Raw genomic sequence first — 23,090 nt, forward strand, 5'->3', positions numbered from 1 at the left:
TAATGACAGAATGTGGGGCTAAACATCCACCCACCCCAGCCTGTTCCTCCCGGGAATTAGCAGACACATGCAGCAACATTCTTACTGTGGTTTACATGAAACTTGCCTGCATTATTGAAGACAATGGGTTGTGTTGCTAACAGTGCTGTAAGCTGCCTGGTGATGAAGCTAACCGGCTTGAGTTTCATGCAGTCGTGTGCGATGAACCCATTTCTCTATGGGCCTGTCTGTGAGTTGCCTGGTGGTACACTGAGCAGAAGGACCCTGAGAGTCCTCATGGCTCAGTGCTCCCTGCAGTGCAGAGAGTAGCCAGAAGCTCACTTCAACTTGGGAGCTGAATAAGCATGACATCGAGATTGCAGAGTAAAAGCATATAGGCAACCTCAAGACCTTGTTTTGGCAAACTGATTTCTTTTCTCCAGTCCATTTTATCATTTTTTTTCTTTCCAATTGGTTCTACCTTCTACCTTGTATTGTTTTGTTAGTCTCTTCCTCTCAGGAAATGTAGGAGGTAGGTCCAGGCCCATGAGGAAATGCCACAGGGTTAATTCTTGATTCCTTTCAGCCTTTACTGAAATGTTCAGTTTTTAAATCAATTAAAATATTACTAGGAAATGACCATATGAAGGTGTGGAAAAAATTAGGGCAAAATTACATTAATTTATGATGGGGTTTAAAATTTCTAAGAGAGATTATTTTTATCTACTTCATTATGGAGGACAATTCATCACCAACTTCATTTTAAAACTCAGGGTACGTTCTGCAGTACTTTGAAGAGCATATTAATGTAGTTTTATATGACTTCAGAAAGGTATTTTAGAACTCTGTTCTTCCATATCCATTTCCATCAACCAGCTTTGTTTTCTTTGTGCAAATATCTAGGCCAAGTCTCTTTGAGAATATAAAAAAGGAAAAATTAAAAACTAAACCTATAATCTATAGAAGAACTCCGGAGCCGAATTACTTTGAAAGTAAGCTTCACGTGTGTTTCCCATTTGGGCATTCGCGGCATCTGCCTTCCCCCATCGCCCCCCTCCACAAACCCATCTTGTTACCCTCATTTGGATGATGAGAAAAGTCACCAAGTTAAAACATTTAGGCAAAGGAACAAAATGTCATTGCAGCTTCTTTTCAATTTCATAAAAGGGATAGAAGCTGTCTTGGATCAATCACATTACAAATGATGGCGGAGGAATTCCGAGACCAGAGAGTCCAGGATAGTCATGGGTATGGATTCCAGGGAAAGCGCCTGAGTAAATCCACAAAGCGTCATACCTAGAATCAACATTCATGTATCAGCCTCCCAACTCTGCTCATTTGTGTCCTCCACAGAGCTACAGTGAACCTGTTGACGTGAAGACATCTCAACCTCCTCAGCTGATCAATTCGAAGCCGTCGGTGTTCCATGGGCCCAGCCAGGCCCACTCGGCTCTGTACCTAAGCTCCCACTATCACCAACAACCAGGAATGAATCCTCACTTAACCGCCATGCATCCTAGTCTCCCCAGGAACATAGCCCCCAAGCCGAATAACCAAATGCCAGTGACTGTCTCTATAGCGAACATGGCCGTGTCCCCTCCTCCTCCCCTCCAGATCAGCCCACCTCTTCACCAGCATCTCAACATGCAGCAGCACCAGCCGCTCACCATGCAGCAGCCCCTCGGGAACCAGCTCCCCATGCAGGTCCAGTCCGCCTTACACTCACCCACCATGCAGCAAGTAAGTGTGGTGGCTTTGGACTTCAAGTGAGCACCCCTATTCTGAAGTGTGGTGGCGGGGGTGGGGAGGCATTTTATTCAGCACAGGATGGGGGATATTTGTTTTCTGTCCTTCTTTTTAAGTCAAGAGAGCACTAAAGATACTCAACAAATATCTGCTTTCTGCAAAATGTAATTTACAAGTGGTGAGCTCGTGTGGCATTATGCCATCACAATTGACAGTAGCTTCTTTTCATAATCACTGGTTTCTTTCCTGTGATATCCATTTTGCTTCATGTTTCTAATCATTCTTCTTGTTTTCTGTTTCTTGAGTAAAGTACATTTGTTATTTTAAGATACCAAGTGCTGCCGAATCTCTTTGGAATAGAGAATTCTACAACTTTTTAAAAAATATTGTTTGGAGACGAGAAAGTCTTGACTGTTATGCCTCCTGAGTCCAATAAATGCTAAAAAATGAAATCGGGTCCAACACCAAATCTGGTAGAACCCTGAAAGTCCTAAGAACTGAACATTTTAACCAGGGATTTATTTAAAAATGGATATCTGGCTTCTGCATAAATTTAAAAAAACACAGGCAATTTGGAAGCCTCCCTACCCACTCCCTGATTATTGAAACCATTTGTGTGCAATTTTAGCTAACTTTTCTTTGAAATCAAATATTCCTTTTGGATTTTGGTGTTATTTTAAAGTTTGAAAATTAGGCTCAAACAATATAAACTAAACCGAACAGAAGGCATCCAAAAATCCTAAAACTATTTTTTAAATTTTATTTTAAAAAATAAAAGCAGCTTTGCGCATTGGCAGTATCACAGCCAATAAAGTTTATCTGAGGTGCGATTATTGCCAATTGAAAGCTTCTCCCAGTACCCTGCCATGACAACTTGCAGTATAGTTGACATTGGCAATCTTTTATGGTCTCTATGGAGACTGAATATAATTTTTTAAAAAAATAAAGTAAACATTACAAATCACATGAAATTCAGGTATCACTTACATAATCCAATTACTCTATTGTTCTTCAAGCTGTAAGGATATAAGGCAAATACAGCTTTTCTATGGAATTGATGTCTACTTCTCTGTCAAATTTGAATCTACAGTTGGACTGGGTAGATAGAGAGGAAGGAGAGGCAGAAAAAGAAGTCAAATATACATAGTCCCAAATTCATTATTATTATTACTGACAGGATCTTTGAGAGCTCACAATAACAAACCCAATGCTTTTAATACACCACCTCATCTTTGATTCTCAGAAAACTTATAGTGCAGGTACTAGCATTATCTACCTTTAGAGGAAGACACTGAGGCGTGGCAGTTAGGTCATGTGCTCATAAGGTTAGAGCTGGAATTCAAACCCAGGTCTGTTCAAAACTCAGAGGCTGGATTCTAAAATGCTAGGCTTGCTGCATCTCATTCATAATCGGTCTTATAAACTCTTAATTCTTTCATATGAGAAAACCTGTTTCTCCTAAGAATTCAAAGGATCTTTAAATTCTGGTGAGTTCTAAAATCAAAATCATTATGAGAACAAAGGGATTCATCTTACCGAAGTCTTTCTTGGTCCCTAAGCCAAAGATAGAGTTAAGTTATGAAAACTTTCTTATCTGCATCCAACAGACTAGTTGTTGATTCACTGGTGAAGAAGAGGATGTGGAAAGCCACTTCCTACCACCCTGCCTTGTCTTGAGAAGTTTATGACCAAGTTATATTCTGAGGGTTCAATTCCTACCCTTCCCATTAAACATCACCTTCAATTAAAGGGATATTCTTGGGTATCCATGCATCTTAATGAACCAGTAGTGTTTGCATGAAGAATTAATGGTTTGAAGGATGCTACCCTTAGTTGGTTGGTTGACCTCTGTTTGCAGGTGCTGCCCGGCTAAGGACCCATGTTTTGTTTATAGCGCTATAGTTGGGATCTGTTTCTTCCCAGAGTTAAGAAACCAAAAGTTCAATTTCCTCACCATGCTGAGGCCTGGAGCTCTGTGCAGAAGAGATCTTTTTTCTGTTTTATCCCTCAGAGATTATTACTTTTTCTATTTATGCTAACACCAACACCTTGGATGATATGGCTGTGATCCTGAATAGTTTTCAAATATTTCAGATTTACATAAGGCCACACATAAAAATCCAAGAGATTTGTCTTTCCATAAAGAATCTTAACTGAATAAGAAAAAATAGAACAGATTACATTGGACAAGTTACTCATTATCCTTTAAGTCAGTTCTGTTAGTGTATCCCAAAAAGTGTGCTTGCTGAGATGGGAAGACCTGATTACAATTTACCCAAATGGCATAAACCCAAAGTGGAGAGTAAATCACTCCAAAGACTACATTGACTAAGAACTCTTTTTAACAATGCCTTGATCATGGTAAGTAGTCAAAATAATTGTTGAGTAGTGAACAAATAAAGAAACAAATGAACAGTAAAAGCGTTTCCTCTGTTAGAAGAAATTAAATATCAGGTTGTAGAATTTCAATTTCAGTTCCTTGAAAGTTTTTAAAAATGTAATTGATTCAGCTGGATGCGGTGGTGGGTGCCTGTAGTCCCAGCTACTCAGGAGGCTGAGGCTGGAGGATCACTTGAGCCCAGGAGTTCTGGGCTGTAGTGCGCTATGCCAATCAGGTGTCCACACTAAGTTCAGCATCAATACAGTGACCTCCCGGGAGCGGAGGACCACCAGGTTGCCTAAGGTGGTGTGAACAGGCCCAGGTTGGAAATGGAGCAGGTCAAAACTCCTGTGCTGATCAGTGGTGGGATCGTGCCTGTTGAGTAGCCCCTGCACTCCAGCCTGGGCAACATAGAGAGCCTGTCTCTAAAAAAATAATAAAATAAAAATAGTCAATAAATAAATAAATTTTTTAAATGTAATTGATTCAAAAAAAATTTAATTAAACCCATAACATGTACTGGCACTGTCTAGGCTCTGGAAATTGAGTGATGAGTGAGAACAAGTCATGAGACCCCCCCACCATGGAGTTGGCAGGGGAGGGATGGCAGTGGTTATATGATAAACAAATAATGAGAAAAATTAAACTGGAAGACAGACTGCAGGGTGCATGGAAGAAGGACAGAGACTTTAGCCAGGATGGACAAGAAAGGCCCCTCTCAAGGGTTGGCACAATGACCTGAAGAATGAGAAGAGGAAGCATGCTTTAAATACTGGAAGGTGGGAAAGGCATGGAGGACCTTCCCACAGAGAGCAGCAGCCAGGAAAGGGGACTGTAGGCCAGGAGAGCCAGTCTGGGGAGGAGCACAGGAGTTTTGACCCAGCCTAGAGATGGGAAGGAGGCCAGTAGAAAGCAGGGGAACAAAGAGAGAGGTAGGGGTAAGGTCAGAGTCAAGGGCAGGGAATTGGAGTGGGATCCTGCAGGTGTAGGGGACTGGTATCCCCAGAGAACTATTCATCCTGAAATCAGGATCAAAAAGGGAGTCCACTACCCCACATTTGAGTCATCAGTTAGTCTTCAGCCTGGAGATGCAGACCCGAGTTGTGGATAAAATGTGACCTGTCTGATTCATCATTCAAACCACCTTTATGCTGAAGATGTTTGCGTCCTCATGTGGGAGCCATGTGCATATCTCCAAACACACACACGAGGGTGGGGGGGGGAAGTTAACAGCAACAGTATTTTTAAAATAATGTCTCATATCCCAATATTACTTTAGCTATTTTATTATCCTTTTGAAAATGAATGTATCCTGCAAAATGATTGTGTAGTCTGCCAGGAATAATAGTTTCTTTTTTTTTCTAAAATAATATTTTATACACTGAAACCACAGACCTGTGCTTTTTTTTGTCCAGTTTTCTTCCTTTTTCTTCTGCTCACGAGATTGTCGAATGAGGTCAAGAGAAAAAAATCATTAATATCTGTCAACTTCCTTTATAACCTTAAGAAAAAAAATCTTTGTATGATATCACACAGACAGATTTTCAATTTCCTTGTGTAATAAACAGCTGCTTTAGGATTTGGGTGTAATTTAAAGGTTTAAAAAAAATCACATTGAGATTGATGAATAAATCAGTTGCGAAGACAAAAACATTGATGCCTGTTGAAAATACCTCTCCAGACAGGCAGGAAATGAAATTAGTTCCCAGTAAAGTGTGGATATGAGGATCACTGTTTGGTTGTGCTGCAGGCTTTTTCGAACTTGCTCTGGTGGCACAACAGAACTGCGAGGGCTACAGAAATCTAATTAAAGAGCAAATGTCCCTTCTGACATCAAATTAATCTTTATCATGTTTCCTATTTTTATTTCAATCTGGCACCAGAAAATGAAATTTAAAATTCCAGGCATGCTACAAAACAGTTGGTGATTTTTCTCCCGAGTATTAAAATGCAGAATATTCAGTCTTGTTTAATTAGACTACTAAGCAAACATTTTTTCAAAAAAGGTATATCATCATGTTGTTTCATATTTACACCACTAATCAATTTTTACTGAGTGCTATGCTTTGACCTCAGCATCTCTTTTAGTGTTCAGAGGAATGTGTCATTTTCTAAATTGAAAGGAAGTAAAATAATGTGAACTAATATTACTTCAGGCTTTGCTTGTATTTTTCTCGGTCCTTATTTTGATATTAGTGATCTTCTTAAAATAGACTATTGAAGTTAACTGAAGTTTAAATCTTTGAACTTTGTAGCTGCCACATAATTTGGGTTTTGTAAACTGAAGTCGCTCATTTAATCTTAAATTAATAAGTTAATGTTTTCTTATTATTTTCTCACCCAACCTGAGGAATTTTTTTCATTGGGGAAAAAATGGCAGTTTCTGTTGTCTTTGTGTGGGGAAGGGGTGGACGTTCTTGTGTGGTTTCTGGTTTTTTTTGTTTGTGCTTGGGTTTTGCTTTTTCATGTTTCCACACCGTCAACTAAGTCAATATATTCTCGACTACTCCTGTTTTGAGACTTTGGCCTTTTAGGTTACATTTGATGAACTGTGTAAAAATCCAATATGGAGACCGAGCATGGTGGCTCACTCCTGTAATCCCAGCACTTTGGGAGGCCATGGCGGGAGAATCGCTTGAACCCAGGAGTTAGAGATGAGCCTCGGAAACATAGCAAAACTCTGTCTCTACAACACATACACACACACCAAAAACAATTTAGCAGGGCATAGTGGCAGCACCTGGAGTCCCAGCTACTTGGGATGTTGAGGTGGGAGGATCGCTTGAGCCCAGGAGGTTGAGGCTGCAGTGAGCCGAGTTGGTGCCATTGCCCTCCAGCCTGAGCGGCAGAGCAAGAGTCTGTCTCAAAGTCAAAACAAAACAAAATCCAATATGGAGAACTTTACACTAAAAAGATTAGCGTTGTCTGCAATGGCTCACACCATAATCCCAGCACTTTGCGAGACCAAGGTAAGAGGATCACTTGAGCCCAGGAGTTCAAGACCAGCCTAGGCAACATTGCAAGTCTCTATCTCTACAAAAAAAATAAAATAAATAAATTAGCCAGGCATGGTGGCACACACCTGTAGTTCTAGCTACTTGGGAGTCCAAGGCTTAAGGGTCATGTTAGTCTAGGAGTTCGAGGCTGCAGTGAGCTGTGATCATGCCACTGCACTCGATTCTGGGTGACAGGGCAATGCCTCGTCTCTAGCAACAAAAAGATAGGAAATCCCTGACAACTCAACATTTATATAATCTACACCCTTCCAATAGTAGCATCAAACTCTCTGCAATAACCTTATGAAAAACCTGACTTATTGAGCCACTACTATGGGCTAGGTCCTGAAAATACTCAGTAAGTATTTGAAACACTCTCTGATCTCAAGGTGCTTACAGCAGCCTTGTGATGAGGCTGAGCAAAGGAAGTCAAAACAAGGCTCTTCTCAGAGTTTCCTCCTGCTCTTCGCCCAGCACCAAACTAGACGCTAGGGAAATATTTTGGAAGACATTTACAGCTTGAGGAACAGGTCATGTCAACATAGATAAACTTATTTTCCTTAAGCAAGCTGTGAAATTTTTTGGTCTGTGTGAGATAAAGTAACCAATCTGGTTGACTTCTCCATTTTTCAGTGATTTGTTTCCAATTATTCAGAGATTTGTCTTTGTCCATAGCTTACATGGAAATCAGTAATACTGGCTTGATTTGAATGGGAAATAAACTTAATATCTAAAAGCAAATAATAAGAAATGAGAATATTTAGTAGTAGGTGCCTTTGAGTCTTTACACAAGGGACACTCAAACATGAATAAAAGTCTAAGGAGATATCCCTAGTTATAAATCAATCTTCCCATCATCCTGCTGAGTCCTTTAAAAGTGAAAATTCAACAATATTATACCTTCAAAAGCTTTCTCCAAGTAGATAGAGAATGATTTGTTTTTTAATCTCTTGATTTCTTAGTGGTTAAAAACCATGGATGGAATCTGCTGCAGAGACAACCATGAGATTAATTAAGTTGCCTCTTTGGTCATTTCAGCAAAGCTTGCTTATGTTGCTCTTGAATTCACCAGAGAAGCGAAAAATAAATCTTAGCGTAGAATGCTTTTTGTTTACCAGATATAGCTATATACTTCAGAGATTCTGTCCTTGAATTTTTAATAGCTTCGCTAGGATTAAAAGTCAACACTTCACCATGCCCGTGTCTTAGAAGAATCTTCCTGAAGTCTGATTATTGTTTGCCAGTTAATAGACTTTTCAATTAAAAAATATTTGCTCTGTCATATACTTTTCCCTCCCTGTATTTTCCAGTGGCCAGTTGTTTTGAATTTCTTTTCCCTATATTAGTCCAACAACTGTTAAAAAGCTTTGGTTGAAATTTTTTAGCTAGGAGAGAAATACAAATAAAAGAAGAAGCAGATGGTCCCTTTGTGATTGAATGAAGAAAAGGGATTTGAGAACAATATGTGAATAGGTGTAGTCTAATAAAACACTCAGCCACCTGCTGCCTGAATCCTTCAAAACAGATTCTGTTGCATATTCTGGGGATTAACTATTAATGTATCTTTGGGTTTGACCGAAAACATAAACTTTGAGGGGTTTAGGCCCTCTTCTCCCTTTGTTTTCATTGACTTGGCTCCTCTATATTTGAAATTGTTTCTCAATTCAATTTATCTGCTCAAGGGTATAATTAAAGGTTTTCTGACACACGGTTAAATGAAGGAAAGGCAAGAAGAATGGACTTGTAGGCATCTCTTTTCTACCTTTGTTTTAAATTTTCTGGGCTCTTCCGACAGGCTTGCCCTCGCAGAGACAGAAGCAAGGGACCTACTAGTGTGTCTGCAAAGAATGAATCAATATTTAGGTGCTTTTCTTCTTAAAGAGCATTTTGATCTTTATTTGCGGACTTGCTTTCCCTTTCAGGGATTTAATCTTCAACCCGACTATCAGACTATTATCAATCCTACATCTACAGCTGCACAAGTTGTCACCCAAGCAATGGAGTATGTGCGTTCGGGGTGCAGAAATCCTCCCCCCCAGCCGGTGGACTGGAATAACGACTACTGCAGTAGTGGGTAAGCGGCCGGTCATCGCCACCTGGTGGTAGACAGCAATCATAGCATGCATATCATCCCTAGTCGGTCGTTTGCTTGCTTCCAAAAACGTGATCCCGGATAGTTTCACGTTCACGAAGGCAGAAGACACCAGAAAATGTTAAGCAGTCTTCTAGCCCTTCCAAGAATAAATGCCTTTAGATCACTTCTCCCTTTAGATGTAGGTTAACTAATTGCCCTTTCCCAGTAAACAACTCAAGCTGGAATAAATAATTCAAAGCCATCCATCCCCTATTGTCACCTGTAGCACAGGTTGCCCTATAACAAGGAATTGCCTTTTTTTCTTTTCATGCAGGGGCATGCAGAGGGACAAAGCACTGTACCTTACTTGAGAATCTGAACACCTCTTCTTTCCACTGAGGAATTCAGGGAAGTGTTTTCACCGTGGATTGCTTTGTACAGTCAAGGCAGTTCTCCATTTTATTAGAAAATACAAGTTGCTAAGCACTTAGGACCATTTGAGCTTGTGGGTCACCCACTCTGGAAGAAATAGTCATGCTTCTTTATTATTTTTTTAATCCTTTATGGACATTGTTTTTCTTCTTCCCTGAAGGAAATTTGGACCATTCAGATTTTATGTTGGTTTTTTGCTGTGAAGTGCTGCGCTCTAGTAACTGCCTTAGCAACTGTAGATGTCTCGGATAAAAGTCCTGGATTTTCCATTGGTTTTCATAATGGGTGTTTATATGAAACTACTAAAGACTTTTTAAATGGCTTGATGTAGCAGTCATAGCAAGTTTGTAAATAGCATCTATGTTACACTCTCCTAGAGTATAAAATGTGAATGTTTTTGTAGCTAAATTGTAATTGAAACTGGCTCATTCCAGTTTATTGATTTCACAATAGGGGTTAAATTGGCAAACATTCATATTTTTACTTCATTTTTAAAACAACTAATAGTTCTATATTTTCAAATATTTGAAAATAAAAAGTATTCCCAAGTGATTTTAATTTAAAAAACAAATTGGCTTTGTCTCATTGATCAGACAAAAAGAAATTAGTATTAAAGGAAGCGCAAACACATTTATTTTGTACTGCAGAAAAATTGCTTTTTTGTATCACATTTTGTGTAATGGTTAGTAAATGTCATTTAAGTCCTTTTATGTATAAAACTGCCAAATGCTTACCTGGTATTTTATTAGATGCAGAAACAGATTGGAAACAGCTAAATTATAACCTTTACATATGGCTCTGTCTTATTGTTTCTTCCTACTGTGTCTGTATTTAATCTTTTTTTATGGAGCCTGTTGCGCCTATTTATGAAATAATAAATATAGGTGTTTGTAAGTAAATTTGTTAGTATTTGAAAGAGGTTTCTTTGATGTTTTAACTTTTGCTGGCAAAAAAAAAAAAAAAAATTCACGCTTGGTGTGAATACTTTATTATTTAGTTTTTACAGTAACATGAATAAAGCCAAACCTGCTTCTCTTTTAGCAGCAAATTAAAGTAACCAATCCCTATTTCTGCATTTATTTGGTTGATACAAACAAAAAAACTATTATATTTAAGAACTTTATTTCTTCATCCAGTATAACAGAATTGCCCTCCAAGTCACACAAGCTCCAAGTCTAAACAAACAGACAGGTCCTCTATCTTAAAAGGGTTGCTTCTTGGTTCTCAGCTGGTTCTAGTCAATTCTGAACCACCCCACTCTCCCCGCAAAAGAAAGTAAAAGTCAAACCAAACTTCCTCAAGCTGCATGCTTTTCACAAAATCCAGAAAGCATTTAAGAATTGAACTAGGGGCTGGAAGAAGTGAAAGGGAAGCATCTAAAAATGAAAGGTGAGTAACCAGACAGCAAAAGAAAAAGAGAAAGCCATCCAAATTTGAAAGCTGTTGATAAAAATTGAGATTCTTGCTGTCTTTTGTCCCTCCGCAAGTTACTACTCTTTCCGGAATTTCTGGGTCTTCCAAGAGAATTCTTAAGGTACCAGAGATTTGCTAGGGAACCAAAAGCGCTTGAGAATCTGCCTGAAGGCTTGCATAGCTTTCGCATTTAAAAAAAAAAAAAAAAAAAAGCTAGCAGATTACTCGTTTTTAGGGGATCATACCAAGTAAGTTAGTCTGGTTGGAAATCAAGAGAAGGGCCGATGTCTCTTTCTTGGAATATGTGAAATAAATTTAGCAATTTAACTAAATACAAATATATGCATTGTGTAATCCACTCAGAATTAAACAGACAAAAGGTATGCTTGCTTTGGAATGATTTTAGGCATTGTACAACCTTGAATCACTTGAGCATGTAATAACTAATAAATAATGCAGATCCATGTGATTATTAAAATGACTGTAGCTGAGAGCTCTAATTTTCCTGTCTCGAAACTGTATAAGAACTCATGTGATTAAGTTCACAGTTTATTGTTTGTCTGTTTAGTATTTTAGAAATATACCAGCACTACTAATTAACTAATGTCTTTTATTTATTATATTATGATAAAGTAAAAATTTCACTTGCATTAAGTCTAAAGTGAGAAGGTAATTACCGGGAGGAGAATGAGCAACTTTGACAGGCGGTTTGTGCAGGAAAGCACAGTGCCGTGTTGTTTACAGCTTTTCTAGAGCAGCTGTGCGACCAGGGTAGACAGTGTTGAAATTCAATACCAAATACAGTAAAAACAAATGTAAATAAAAGAAAACACATCATCAATAAAGCTGTTACTATGCGTGACCGTATTCTATTCGGTGATCCATCAGTCTCTAAAGAGCAAGCCCAGTCAGATGAGAAATCCCACATAAATTTTATGGTGGAAGTGACTGGGCACAGTGGGGGTCAATGGCTGACATAGCCATAAACTTTCTTTCCTGAAACTGAGAATGCCCTTTTACCAACCTGAGTATCTAGTACAGTGAGCTGTTGCCTAGGAGATCTGCCATCTTTCAGAAAGCCAGAATCCACTCTGGGCTTGGTAGCCCATGCCCTGCCTTGGAGCTTGTAACTGAAAGGAACAGTGGGGATGTGCACTGAATTCTCTGCTGAAGCACTCCAGGGATTTCCAGGACCACCAGTAAGTCATTCTGAGGGATGCAGCAATTCTGTGGAACATCAAATTTCTTCACCAACATACCAAAATCAAAATTATAAGTGATTAGAAAAAAAAAATGCAAGTGTGTATAGGAGTGGGTTGAGTTGTGTCTCTTATGTCACCAAGAAATGATTAAGAAAGAGTAATTCAAAATCCTAATTCCCATTCAAATGTGACCGAGTTGACAAGGCAAAATGAGTCAAATAATGACTTCCAGTTAGTCAAATTAGTGAACATAGCCAAGGATGAAGTTGGTCTCTGATTATTTTTGTCATTTGTCTTAAAGGCAAAGAGGCCCATCTGCATGAAACACAAGCAGTCCATTGGAGGCCTCGACCACCAAAGCAGTACAGTCAACCCTCGAGCAATGTGAGGGTCTGGGGACCCAACCTCTCTCCCCACCCATGCAGTCAAAAATGCACATTTAACTTTCGACTCCCCCAAGACTCCACTACCAATAGCCTATTGTTGAGGAGAAGCCTGACTAATAACCAGTTGAATGACACGTATTTTGTATGTTTTATGTGTTATATACTGTATTCTTAAAGTGAGCTGGAGAAAAAAATGTTATTAAGAAAATCATAAAGAAGAGAAATACATATACTAGTCAATAAGTGGAAGGAGATTATCATAAAGGTCTTCATCATCTTCTTCATATTGCATAGGCTGAGGAGGAGGAGGAAGAAGAAGGGTTACTCTCACTGTCTCAGATGTGGCAGAGATGAAAGAAAATTTGCACATAAGTGGACTTGCTTGGTTGAAACCCTTGCTAATCAAGGGTCAATTGTATATTCTGGCTCAGACTCATTACTGAGATATTTCTTAAACTTATGAATGCATGATTTAAAATTAGCATATCAACAGCCAATCTCCTTTTTCTATGGATCATTTGCCCTTTGCAAGAGTTGTCCCACTCATTGGAAAAGTGCTTTGATTGAACCACATAAAATTGCCAATATTTGACCTGCTTTGCCTACAAAATGCTAATTTCATATGGTTCAACCAAACTGTATGAGAATGAGAGACAATAAGGTTTTGACTATAACTTTATGTGTAATTTCAGATAGAATTAGAAGTACTTTACAAAGTCCTAGGAGAAAATGCTCAAAGGAATAATCAATTATATTTGTTTACAAGGTACCCCACTTAGAGTTAGTCCTAGATAGATATGTTATATTAAACAAGGAATATTTTAAATTGCCAGGAAATCCCAATAGCCATTCATATTTCTTTGTTATAATAAAAAATTTTATGTGAACATTTGTAATAAATAGGTTATCTGCTGGAACAGAGTTTTTGTCAATCATAGATATCCTCATGTTTATTTGTTAAATAGAGATTGACCTGCATTTTCTTATTCCAAGCATAATTAATTGTCATTGTCTCCTCTTCTTCTCCTTCTCCTTCTTCCTTTTTCTTCTTCTTCTTTCTTTTGGAGACAGGATCTCACTGTGTCACCCAGGCTGGAGTGCAGTGGCACAATCTTGGCTCACCATAGCCTCCACCTCTCCGACTCAACCAATATTTTCACCTCAGCTTCCCGAGTAGCTGGGACCCCAGGTGCATGTCAACAAGGCTGGCTAATTTTTGTCTATTTTTTTAGTGACAGGGTTTTGCCATGTTGCCCAGGCTGGTCTCAAACTCCTGGGCTCAAGTGATCTGCCCACCTCAGCCTCCCAAAAGTTCTGGGATTATAGGCATGAGCTACCATGTCCAGCCATAATTATTATTTTCAAGGAAGGATAGAAACAGAAAAATTCATCTCTTTTACTGATGATTAAATATTAAAATAGTAGCAAGGCAAGGTGCAAAATTCACATCATGAGTTTAACCTCTAAATATTTATTACACTAAGTCACCCTTCCACTTAATGGTTGAATTCATGTGAGTCACCCCATGGTACAAATCTCTGTCTGAAACGCAAACATTTCCTTGCCTCCAAAACAACTTGAAATGTCATAGCACAGAGTAGGCACACAAAAAAATGCAATCATACAAAGGAAGATCAATAAAACATCACCAATTGTCCTCAATCGGAATTGTATGGTGTTTTCTTGACAATTTAAAGGCTCTTTAAATATAGACGGGAATTGAATATCACAGGCAAGTATTAGGAGTAAAGATGGAAATGTTTCATTAAAAACCTAGGGTTACAAAAAAGATTTTAAAAAATTTCAAGATGAGTTATCCCATATTTTTTTGGCCTACATAATTGAACAAGAGTTTTTCTAGTGGTGACAAAAGTAAAAGATGTAATACACACTAATCTCACCAAGAAAATAAGAAGCGAGGAGAAAAGAGGTGCTAGACATGTAGGGTGTCAAACACAAGAGAGAACACTGAGGAGACAAGTTTCATGGATTCTAAATTAAACTATTGATGGAACAGGCTGCTGAAATTTTTTTCTAATTACCAAGTGTTAGTATGAGTTGGTGAAGAAAGGAAAAGACTGTATTTCCTGGTTCTATTTTCTAAGATATTCAAAGGCGATTTCTCTACTTTTATTTGGAACCATTTCCCAGTGTGGAAAACCTTTCCTAACAAAAAAAAAGTCTCCAAATCTGTACACATGACCATTGCTTGGAGAAAGGGGGTGGGGAACCCCCCCATAACCTCACCAACCACGGAGGAGGAACGCGGGGAGCAGCAGGAGGAAGAGGTAACTTCAAACCCACTTGGCAATCTACGTGTACACAGGGAGATTAGACTTTGCCTTCTCATTTCATACTTAGCCACACAGCTTGTCATTTGTATCCAGCACCAGCCTGTAATGTAGTAGATGAGAAGATGTGAAGATGAAGTTCTTGTTCCCGGATGGGAGACAACTGACCTGTTACATTTCAGCACGGTCAGAGTTGTGCCTAATTAACGAAGCCCACCAGCAGCAATCATTTCACATTTTATTAACAGCTTGCTGGCAAAGACATTTGAAAGTGAAATTTTATTCACACGGACATGAGGCCAGAAGAAAAGAACGGTGACTAGAAAATAAAATGGAAAGACTCACGATGTTACAGAGAAAACAAAAATACCATTCTAAAGAAAGAGTCTGAACCAAACTACAGTATTTTAAAGTCTGAAGCGTCCCTGTTTGACAATTGTATGTTTACAATAAGCCCAAACATAATTGCTCTGATGGGCTGTCAGGGAAAAGATTAATTTGGCAAAGATTAGTATTGACTTGCTGTTTATTAAGGCTTTTAAACAGCTGTATCTGGCAGCATTCCTGTAAGTGGCTGTCATATCTGAAAATCAGCCTCACACCCTGGTGCTCGCCAGCTGTTCCTAAACAATCTTCTACCACTCTGAATGTCTTTCTCCAGGCCAAACAGCAAAAGCAAACTATTGCCAAATGAGCTTTTTTTCTCCTCCTGTCACTTATTTTTGGTGGGGGTGGGGAGCTTCTAAATGCTGAAATGTCAGCTCAGGGCTGATGGCTTAGCTGATAAGAGGTGCCGGAAGCCAGTAGGTGGTTTGGGGTGCTAGATGAATACATTCCCCACACAGAGAGCAGCGTAGCGGTAGCACTGTTAGTCACCTCACACAGACAAAAAAACCACAGCTTGCAACTGTTGTAGGCAAAATGTTTTAAAGACAGTTAGAAAGTGATGATCAAAGGTTTAAAGCCGTCAGAATTCCAAAATTAATGTTTTGTTTCTTCAGGCCTGGCACATGCCGTATCCGCCATGTAGCTGGGAAGAGACCCCACAGTGGGATGTTGAGGGCAAGTTCAGTAGTGGTCATTCATCCTTAGCGTTGGAACTGGGATTTCTCCCAAGAACTCTGAAAGAGGACACGCCGTTTACTTGGTAAAGCATGCACCTTGCTTTTTGATTCAGTGGAAACCTGTAGAATAAAACAGATTTGGATGTTTTGAAGTCTGTTAAGGCAGATTGAGTTTTGTACTGGAATAAGACCTGGAAGTCTCAAATCCAAGTATAGTCAGAAAAGCAATGGAAAGAATAACATTCCAGTGGAATTAAACATCAGACTACAAAGGGCCCAGTGTTGTGGTGAAAGTCACATTAGCCTTTCCAATATGACTGCTTTTGGGGGGATTAATCTCAGCGTTTTTGCATTGCATCAGGCTGGACTAAGTTGTTAGAGCAGATGCAAAAGGACATTGTCATCTGTTAACCCTTTCTCCGCTGACACTTTCCATTACACTCTTAGGTATGGGCTTGGGGGGATTGAGGGAGGTGGCTTAGAATGCAAGCTGTCTACAAGGACGTTTCAAGCAGGTGTTTACCAACGTTTAACTTTTAAATAACTTCATTTTGAAGTCTCTGCTGTTGATACACTCTGATGCTTGACATTTGAATCAGGATCAAATCTAGCCAGATTCCAAGGAACAGACATGAGCCATCCGCTTATCCTTGAATGTGTCACTTTCCACCATCAGCATCCAAAAGCTGTCTCTCCAGTCCTTTCCACATATCACAATGGGGGGTGGTAGTGGGATGAGAAATAACACTAATTCAACACTTACAATTAGAGAAACGAAGTGACTATAAACATTAAGAACCCAAGAAAGGTGTGTGTTTGCCTCAGACCCCCAGAGCCTGGCTCTGAAGCACAGGCTGTGGACAAAGAAACATCAAGAGTACAGAATTTACTTAAAAATTAATCTCTAATCATAAGTCATTGAGTATTCTAAGTTCTAAAATAGCTCTGGGCTTATGGGCACTGTGGTCATTTTCTAGGCCAAGAACTCTCTCTGCAGGGGCCTGCTCACACTGAGAAATTAGGCCAACTGCCGGACTATGCAGAAATACACCCTCTCACTTGGTCCAAAGGTACCTCAGACCTTACAGCAAAGCAAGAGGTCTATCACTGGATTTAAAGTACATTGTTGCTAATCAAATTGAGAGACTACAGCTTTAACCTTTTATCCCAAAAAACTTAATGCTGTTTTAAATAGAATCAATGAAAGTCCAGGGTAGGGGCTGGGAAAAAATCACTTACATGTATTCCTATCGTGCTTTGTAGGGCAGCATGTGGCAAAATTTCTCTTCATAGCTCCTTTATAATTTTGGTTGCCTCCCATTGGCCTGTAATTCTTTGATTATTCAGATGAGATGGCTAAGTGTGGGAGATGAAAGGGTATACCAGTTCCAAGACTGAATCTGATAAAGCCAATAATTTAAGTGATGAGTCCTCGACAAACTGTTGGGACCCCGCTATGACTACCAAAAAAACCAGTGAAGCTATCCCCATTGCTTGTGGTCCGTGGGTAGAGTCCCTCCAGAAACCTAACATCTTGGTATAACACACAGGCGTGTAGAAATTATCCTGTATAAAAGTAGCCTGTACTTTTAGCCTACTAGATTTGCCTTTGCAAGGACTATTCAGTTTCTCCAGCCTGAGGAAAATCCTTAGAACTCATCTCTCTATAAATTGGAACCCATTCTGGAGTATTTCATATTCTACATTGTTTTTGTTTTTTATCAAGATAGACCCACAGAAACCTAAATCTGGTCTTAGCAAGTGTTTCATAGAAGAACAAAAGAAAGAACAATGTGTCTAAATGAAACTGCAATTTCCGGAATACTATTACAAAATACACATACCTACAAAGCCATTCTAGCTGTTGAGTTGGGTCATTTTTAACACCTGGTTTCATGATGTGGTTTCAGGAGACCAACATAACAGAGTGACAGTCCTCTATAGCACTAAGTCTCTGGGAGTTTAGGTCCCCCTCTCTCTTTCTCTCTCTCCTCCTTTCTTTCCTTCCAGGAGAATCTGCTACTTTATACAACCTATTGGTTTACCGAAATGATTTTGGACTTGTGTTTTCAGAACGTTCACCTTCAACTTCTGGACAGCTGGAGGGGCCAGATTGCCTGCAGCTAGAGCAAGGTGTCCTGCAGCTTCACTTTCCTGATCTCTTTGTTCATTCCCAGAGAGACAGAAAGAGGCCCCATTTTTTTCTCCTACCCTTCTCCTCTCTAATGTAGAGCGATCAGGAGTCTCTCAGGATTTTTCTATATGACTTTCCATTTCACACCACAAATGGTTTACATAAAAACTATTAGTTTCATTTATTCAAACAGCTCATTTCACCAAAATTAGCCTATTTTTAGCATATTGCCTTAAGGTTTGTTTTCACATTTTTGAAGACGTAAAGGACTTTTGCTGACGTCTCATATTTTAATCCTCATTGTTTCTGCCACCCAAAGATGGGTCTTTTTAGAGGGAATTTACTTTTTTAAAAAATGGCATTAGAATTGCTTTACAAATTTGATTTATGTATATTTTCATACAACCTTCGAGTGTTTCTATTTTTTCATGAGGTTAGTTTTGATCACTTCAGTTTCAGCATAAGTCCTGTATATGCTCTGTCAAACATAATGATATCTCAGCTCTTTATCTTGGTTTTATCCTTATGTCATTACTTTGCAGAATATTTCCATTTGGGCAACATATCATACTGAAAAAAAATCTCTTCACAGACTCCATGTTTAAAGAAAGAAACTACAAATAAACAAGTCAAAACTTTACGCATTTTTGGATGTTGTACAGAGTCAATGTAAACTGCTAACTAGATGTTGCCTGTGTTAACATTAGAAGAAAAAAATCTACTAAGTTTTTAAAATTAAAATGACAGGTAGAAATATAATATTCTAGTGACCCACAACAAGAACTATATAGTGGCATGAAAACTTGACTGATTTCTGTAAGCATAGAAGATAAAACTATCCAACTTTGCTTTGAATTACAATCTTCCCTCTCTCTTTCTTATCTCTATGAGAATATTTCTTACTGCTTTCCCCAGAGATATCACATGTGCCTGTGCCTGTGACCTCAATGATGAGAGAAAGGAAAAGATTCACACCCTAATTATTTTCTCTTCAGTTATTCAGTAGCCCTCAAGATCTCCCATTCCTTTACAGATTTTAAGGCACTGGATATTGATGTTATATATTGTAGAATCAACCTAGAGCATGTCAGCATCCAAGCCTGACTTTTCTAACGACTAAATTTCCAATTGGCTCTTCAATTGTTTCTTTAACTTACCCAGATATAGATATAACCATTTATCCCCAATGGAATGGACACAGACTCACTTTCACAGGCTGCCTATAGTGTACCCAACATGCATAAATCTGAAAGAGGAATAGAAGAGCCATTAACCATGCTGTATTTCTCAAACTTTAGTGCATTAAAAGTAGATTTCCAGGCTCCATTCCCAGATGGTCTGATATAGTCTATAGGTATGACCTAGCATCTGCATTTTTAAAGCTACGCCAAAAGATTTTGATGTAGGTGTCCATAGAATAATTAATAAATGGATGCCACGTGGATCTTGCCATCAACTTTAAGTCTCAGAGATTCTTTGTTGCCAATGCCCAGGTTTAATACCAACTTGAAGGTTTAGCTTCTGATCATGAAAACATATCCAGCTAAAAAAGCTCTAGGTTATCTGACTAAAGCTGTTCAACAGTTTGTTTGACCTACAAAACAAGGTCTCTAGAGGCGGATGGGTCAGAATCATTTCAGGGTTCCACATTGCTATCTTTTTCATCACCCTAAATGTGTGGACACTCATTGTCATCACTGTTGCTTCATATAGTATTCTAGGACAGAAGAAGGAGGAAGAGCAAAGAGGAAAAATGAAAAGAAGCAATACCTGTCAAGATCCACGAACTTTCCCAGATATCCCCAACAGACTTCTACATATGTCTCATTGACCACAAATGTCTCACATGGTCATCTTTAGCTGCACATAGCCCTTTGACTAAAACCAATGATCTACTGACAAAGACTGGGAACATAGATATTTGCAATAATATTAGCAGTGTTTACCACACCAAATTCCAGTCATTCAACTAAGGTCTTTTCTACCATACCACCACTGACTTTGCTCTTGAAAATTATCTGCAATCATCACTAATTGCCAATTTCATATGAGTTGTATTCTGTATCATCTTCCTGGATTTCTCTGCTGCTTTTGACTACACTGAAACCCTCCCCAAAATCTCTCTCTGAAGTCTCACCTCTTCTAAATGTTAAACCATAGTTCCACTGACCACAGACAGGCAACTTTTATTCTGTGCCTCATAAGCAATTGACATTAAAAGAGTTGCCTAAACCAAATTTATAACCTTCCAGTAAAGACTTGTTTCTCTGCCCAAACTCCCTTTCTTGGAGAATGGCATGCTGACCTACTTAGCCTTCCAAGTTAGGATCCTTCACATCCTCCACTCTTCCCTCTTTTCATCCCACACACAGATAGGACCATTGTGTTTAATGATGCTAAATCCTCATTAGTCATGAAATTTTCTGAATTACTTTTCATCTATTCCTCCCAAACAACATTAGTTCCATTTCTCTACATTCTCCCCTGAAACATCACAACAGTGACCTAAGTTGTTGGAGTTTACAGACAGATGTTAGTCTTTTCTTAATAACCCAGATTACATATAATAATGTTTCATTTTTAAAACTTTTGTGGCTCCTCCATTGCTTATGGATTAAAGTTCAAACAGCTCAGCCTGGTGTATACAACCACGCAAAATCTGGCATCAATTTACATTACTTGCTACTGCTTCTCAATTTTCCTTCCAAGATTCTGAAATTTGGCAACCCAGTTCCTTGCCAATTCCAAACACATTAGACTATTAGGCTCCACACCTTGTGATTATTATTTCCGCTGCTTCTTCTGAAGACTTCTCATCTTCTCGCTAAATTTAACATTCCTTTTTCAATATTTCCACAGTACTCCATTTCACACTTGGAGGAAAATTTTTTAAAGTGTTATAAGTATTCTGCACAGCAGAAACACATTATGCGTTTATTTCCATGACTAGATTAAGAGATATTTAGATCCTATTCAACTTTGTGGTCCTTCCACATCTATAAGTACAGTGGCAGATAAACATGTGTAATAAATAACTGTTGAATAAATAAATAGTGCCTTTTATTTCTCCAGACAAAATCTCACAAACAGAAGATTGTCCCCTAGACCAAGAGATACAGAAAATCATCATCCTATGGATTGCTTTCCCAAAAGTAATGAAGATACCAAGTTTCTTTTATGATCACAACAGCTTTCTAAAAGGAATGGCCTTATTAACAGGAAGTTTTGTTTAGTTTTGTTTTGTTTAGTTTTGTTTAGTTTTGTTTTGTCCTGCAGAATGTCCTAAAGGAATTACATATGCAAAGATGAACCAGGAACTGAGCTTAGGGTGCTGGCTAGAAAGAGCTGAATTCCTCAGAAGGGAGGTAGGGAGGGAGGGAGGGAGGGAGGAAGGAAGGAAGGAAGGAAAGAAGGAAGGAAGGAAGGAAGGAAGGAAGGAAGGAAGGAAGGAAGGAAGGAAGGAAGGAGAGAGGGAAGATTTTGAGTTTCAGGAGATATTTTACATAGAAAGGAGTGAGGAAAAGAAATGAAAAAGGAAGAGATACTGGAACCAGCAAGTACCATGAGTCCAGGGCTCTGGGGAGATGAAGCAACAAGTGGTGGCTTTTCAGTATATCCCCTCAGGATAAGATCACACAGGTGTCAAGGAAAAACAAAAAGGAGTTCATTGCAGCATTAAGTGCAGGTACATTGGTCTTCATTATATTATTAGGTATTTTTGTCCGTATAATTTAAATATTTCAGAATTAATTTTTTCTCAGTTTTTATCCCAAATACCAGATACTTAAAGACATTTAAGGTCAAGAATATTATGTGTAAAATAGTTTGAATTTTGAGATAAAGCACATTGTTGTCCTTCAATCCCTATCTATACTGCTGTTCTCCCATAATTTCATGAAATTCTCTACACACAATAATTTGTACATGTAACTTCTTTTCTCTTCTCAGTTTTTAAACTTTAGGTTCGGGGGTACATGTGCAGGTTTGTTACACGATTAAATTGTGTGTCACCAGGGTTTGGTGATTCCATCACCTAGGTAGTGAGCATAGTACCCAATAGGTAGTTTTCTGACCCTCAACCCTCTCCTCCCACCCTCCCGACTCAAGTAGGCCACAGTGTCAATTGTTCCCATCTTTGTGCCCATGTGTACTCAATGTTTAGCTGTCACTTATAAGTGAGAACATTCAGTATTTGGGTTTTTTCTTTCTTAAAATTATTTCAATCGTTTAGGGGAACAAGTGATTTTTTGTTACATGGATGAATTGTATAGTGGTGAAGATTGAAATTTTAGTGCACCGGTCACCAGAGTAGTGTACATTGTAACCAATATATACTGTTTATTCCTCACCTCCTTTCCAGGCTTCTCCCTTCTCAGGTCTCCAGTGTTCATGATACCACTCTGTATGCCTTTGTTTACCCATTGCTTAGCTCCCACTTACAAGTGAGAACATACAGTATTTGAGTTTTCACTCCCGAGTTACTTCACTTGGAATAAAGGCTTCCAGTACCATCTAAATTGCTGCAAAAGATATTACTTCTTTCTTTTTCAGGGCTGAATAGTATTCCATGGTATATATCGTCCCTGTTTTCTTTACTCATTCATTGGTTGATGGGCACTTAGGTTGGTTCCACATCTTTGGTATTGTAAATTGAGCTGCAATAAACATACACATACAGGTGTCTTTTTAATATAATGACTCTTTTCCTTTGGATAGATTTCCAGTAGTAGACAGAATTGTAGATTTGCTTTCAGTTCTTTGAGAAATCTCCATACTATTTTCCACAGAGGTTGTACTAATATACATTCCCACCAGCAGTATGTAAGTGTTTGCTTTTTTACCACATCCATGCTAACATCTATTGTTTTTTGACTTTTTAGTAATGGCCACTCTGGCTGGGGTAAGGTGATATCTCATTGTGATTTTAATTTGTATTTCTCTGATGATTAGTGATGTTGAACATTTTTTTCATGTTTTTGGGTCATTTGTATAT

The 23,090-nt window shown here is 38.7% G+C and overlaps 1 protein-coding gene and 1 non-coding gene across 3 annotated transcripts in view; both read left to right on the forward strand.

The window, feature by feature from the left end:
* The window catches only part of TOX (thymocyte selection associated high mobility group box), a 309,196-nt gene extending 297,576 nt beyond the window's left edge, over nucleotides 1–11,620 (forward strand). Inside the window, exons 7-9 of one of the 2 annotated variants that reach the window (XM_017547563.2) lie at nucleotides 1,333–1,719; nucleotides 9,024–9,175; nucleotides 9,510–11,620. In XM_017547563.2, coding sequence (XP_017403052.1) covers nucleotides 1,333–1,719; nucleotides 9,024–9,175; nucleotides 9,510–9,546 — 576 coding nt within the window. In that variant the 3' untranslated portion in view covers nucleotides 9,547–11,620. The remainder of the gene's footprint in view (nucleotides 1–1,332; nucleotides 1,720–9,023; nucleotides 9,176–9,509) is intronic. The other variant, XM_017547564.2, reaches the window with a different exon arrangement.
* On the forward strand, nucleotides 2,505–2,645 carry LOC119473994. The gene has a single exon (XR_005203273.1). It is a non-coding gene; the product is annotated as a U4 spliceosomal RNA (small nuclear RNA).
* Nucleotides 11,621–23,090: the final 11,470 nt, after the last annotated feature.

This window comes from Cebus imitator, unplaced genomic scaffold, assembly GCF_001604975.1.
Source record: "Cebus imitator isolate Cc_AM_T3 unplaced genomic scaffold, Cebus_imitator-1.0 Scaffold199, whole genome shotgun sequence".
In the NCBI taxonomy this organism is placed as follows: domain Eukaryota; kingdom Metazoa; phylum Chordata; class Mammalia; order Primates; family Cebidae; genus Cebus; species Cebus imitator.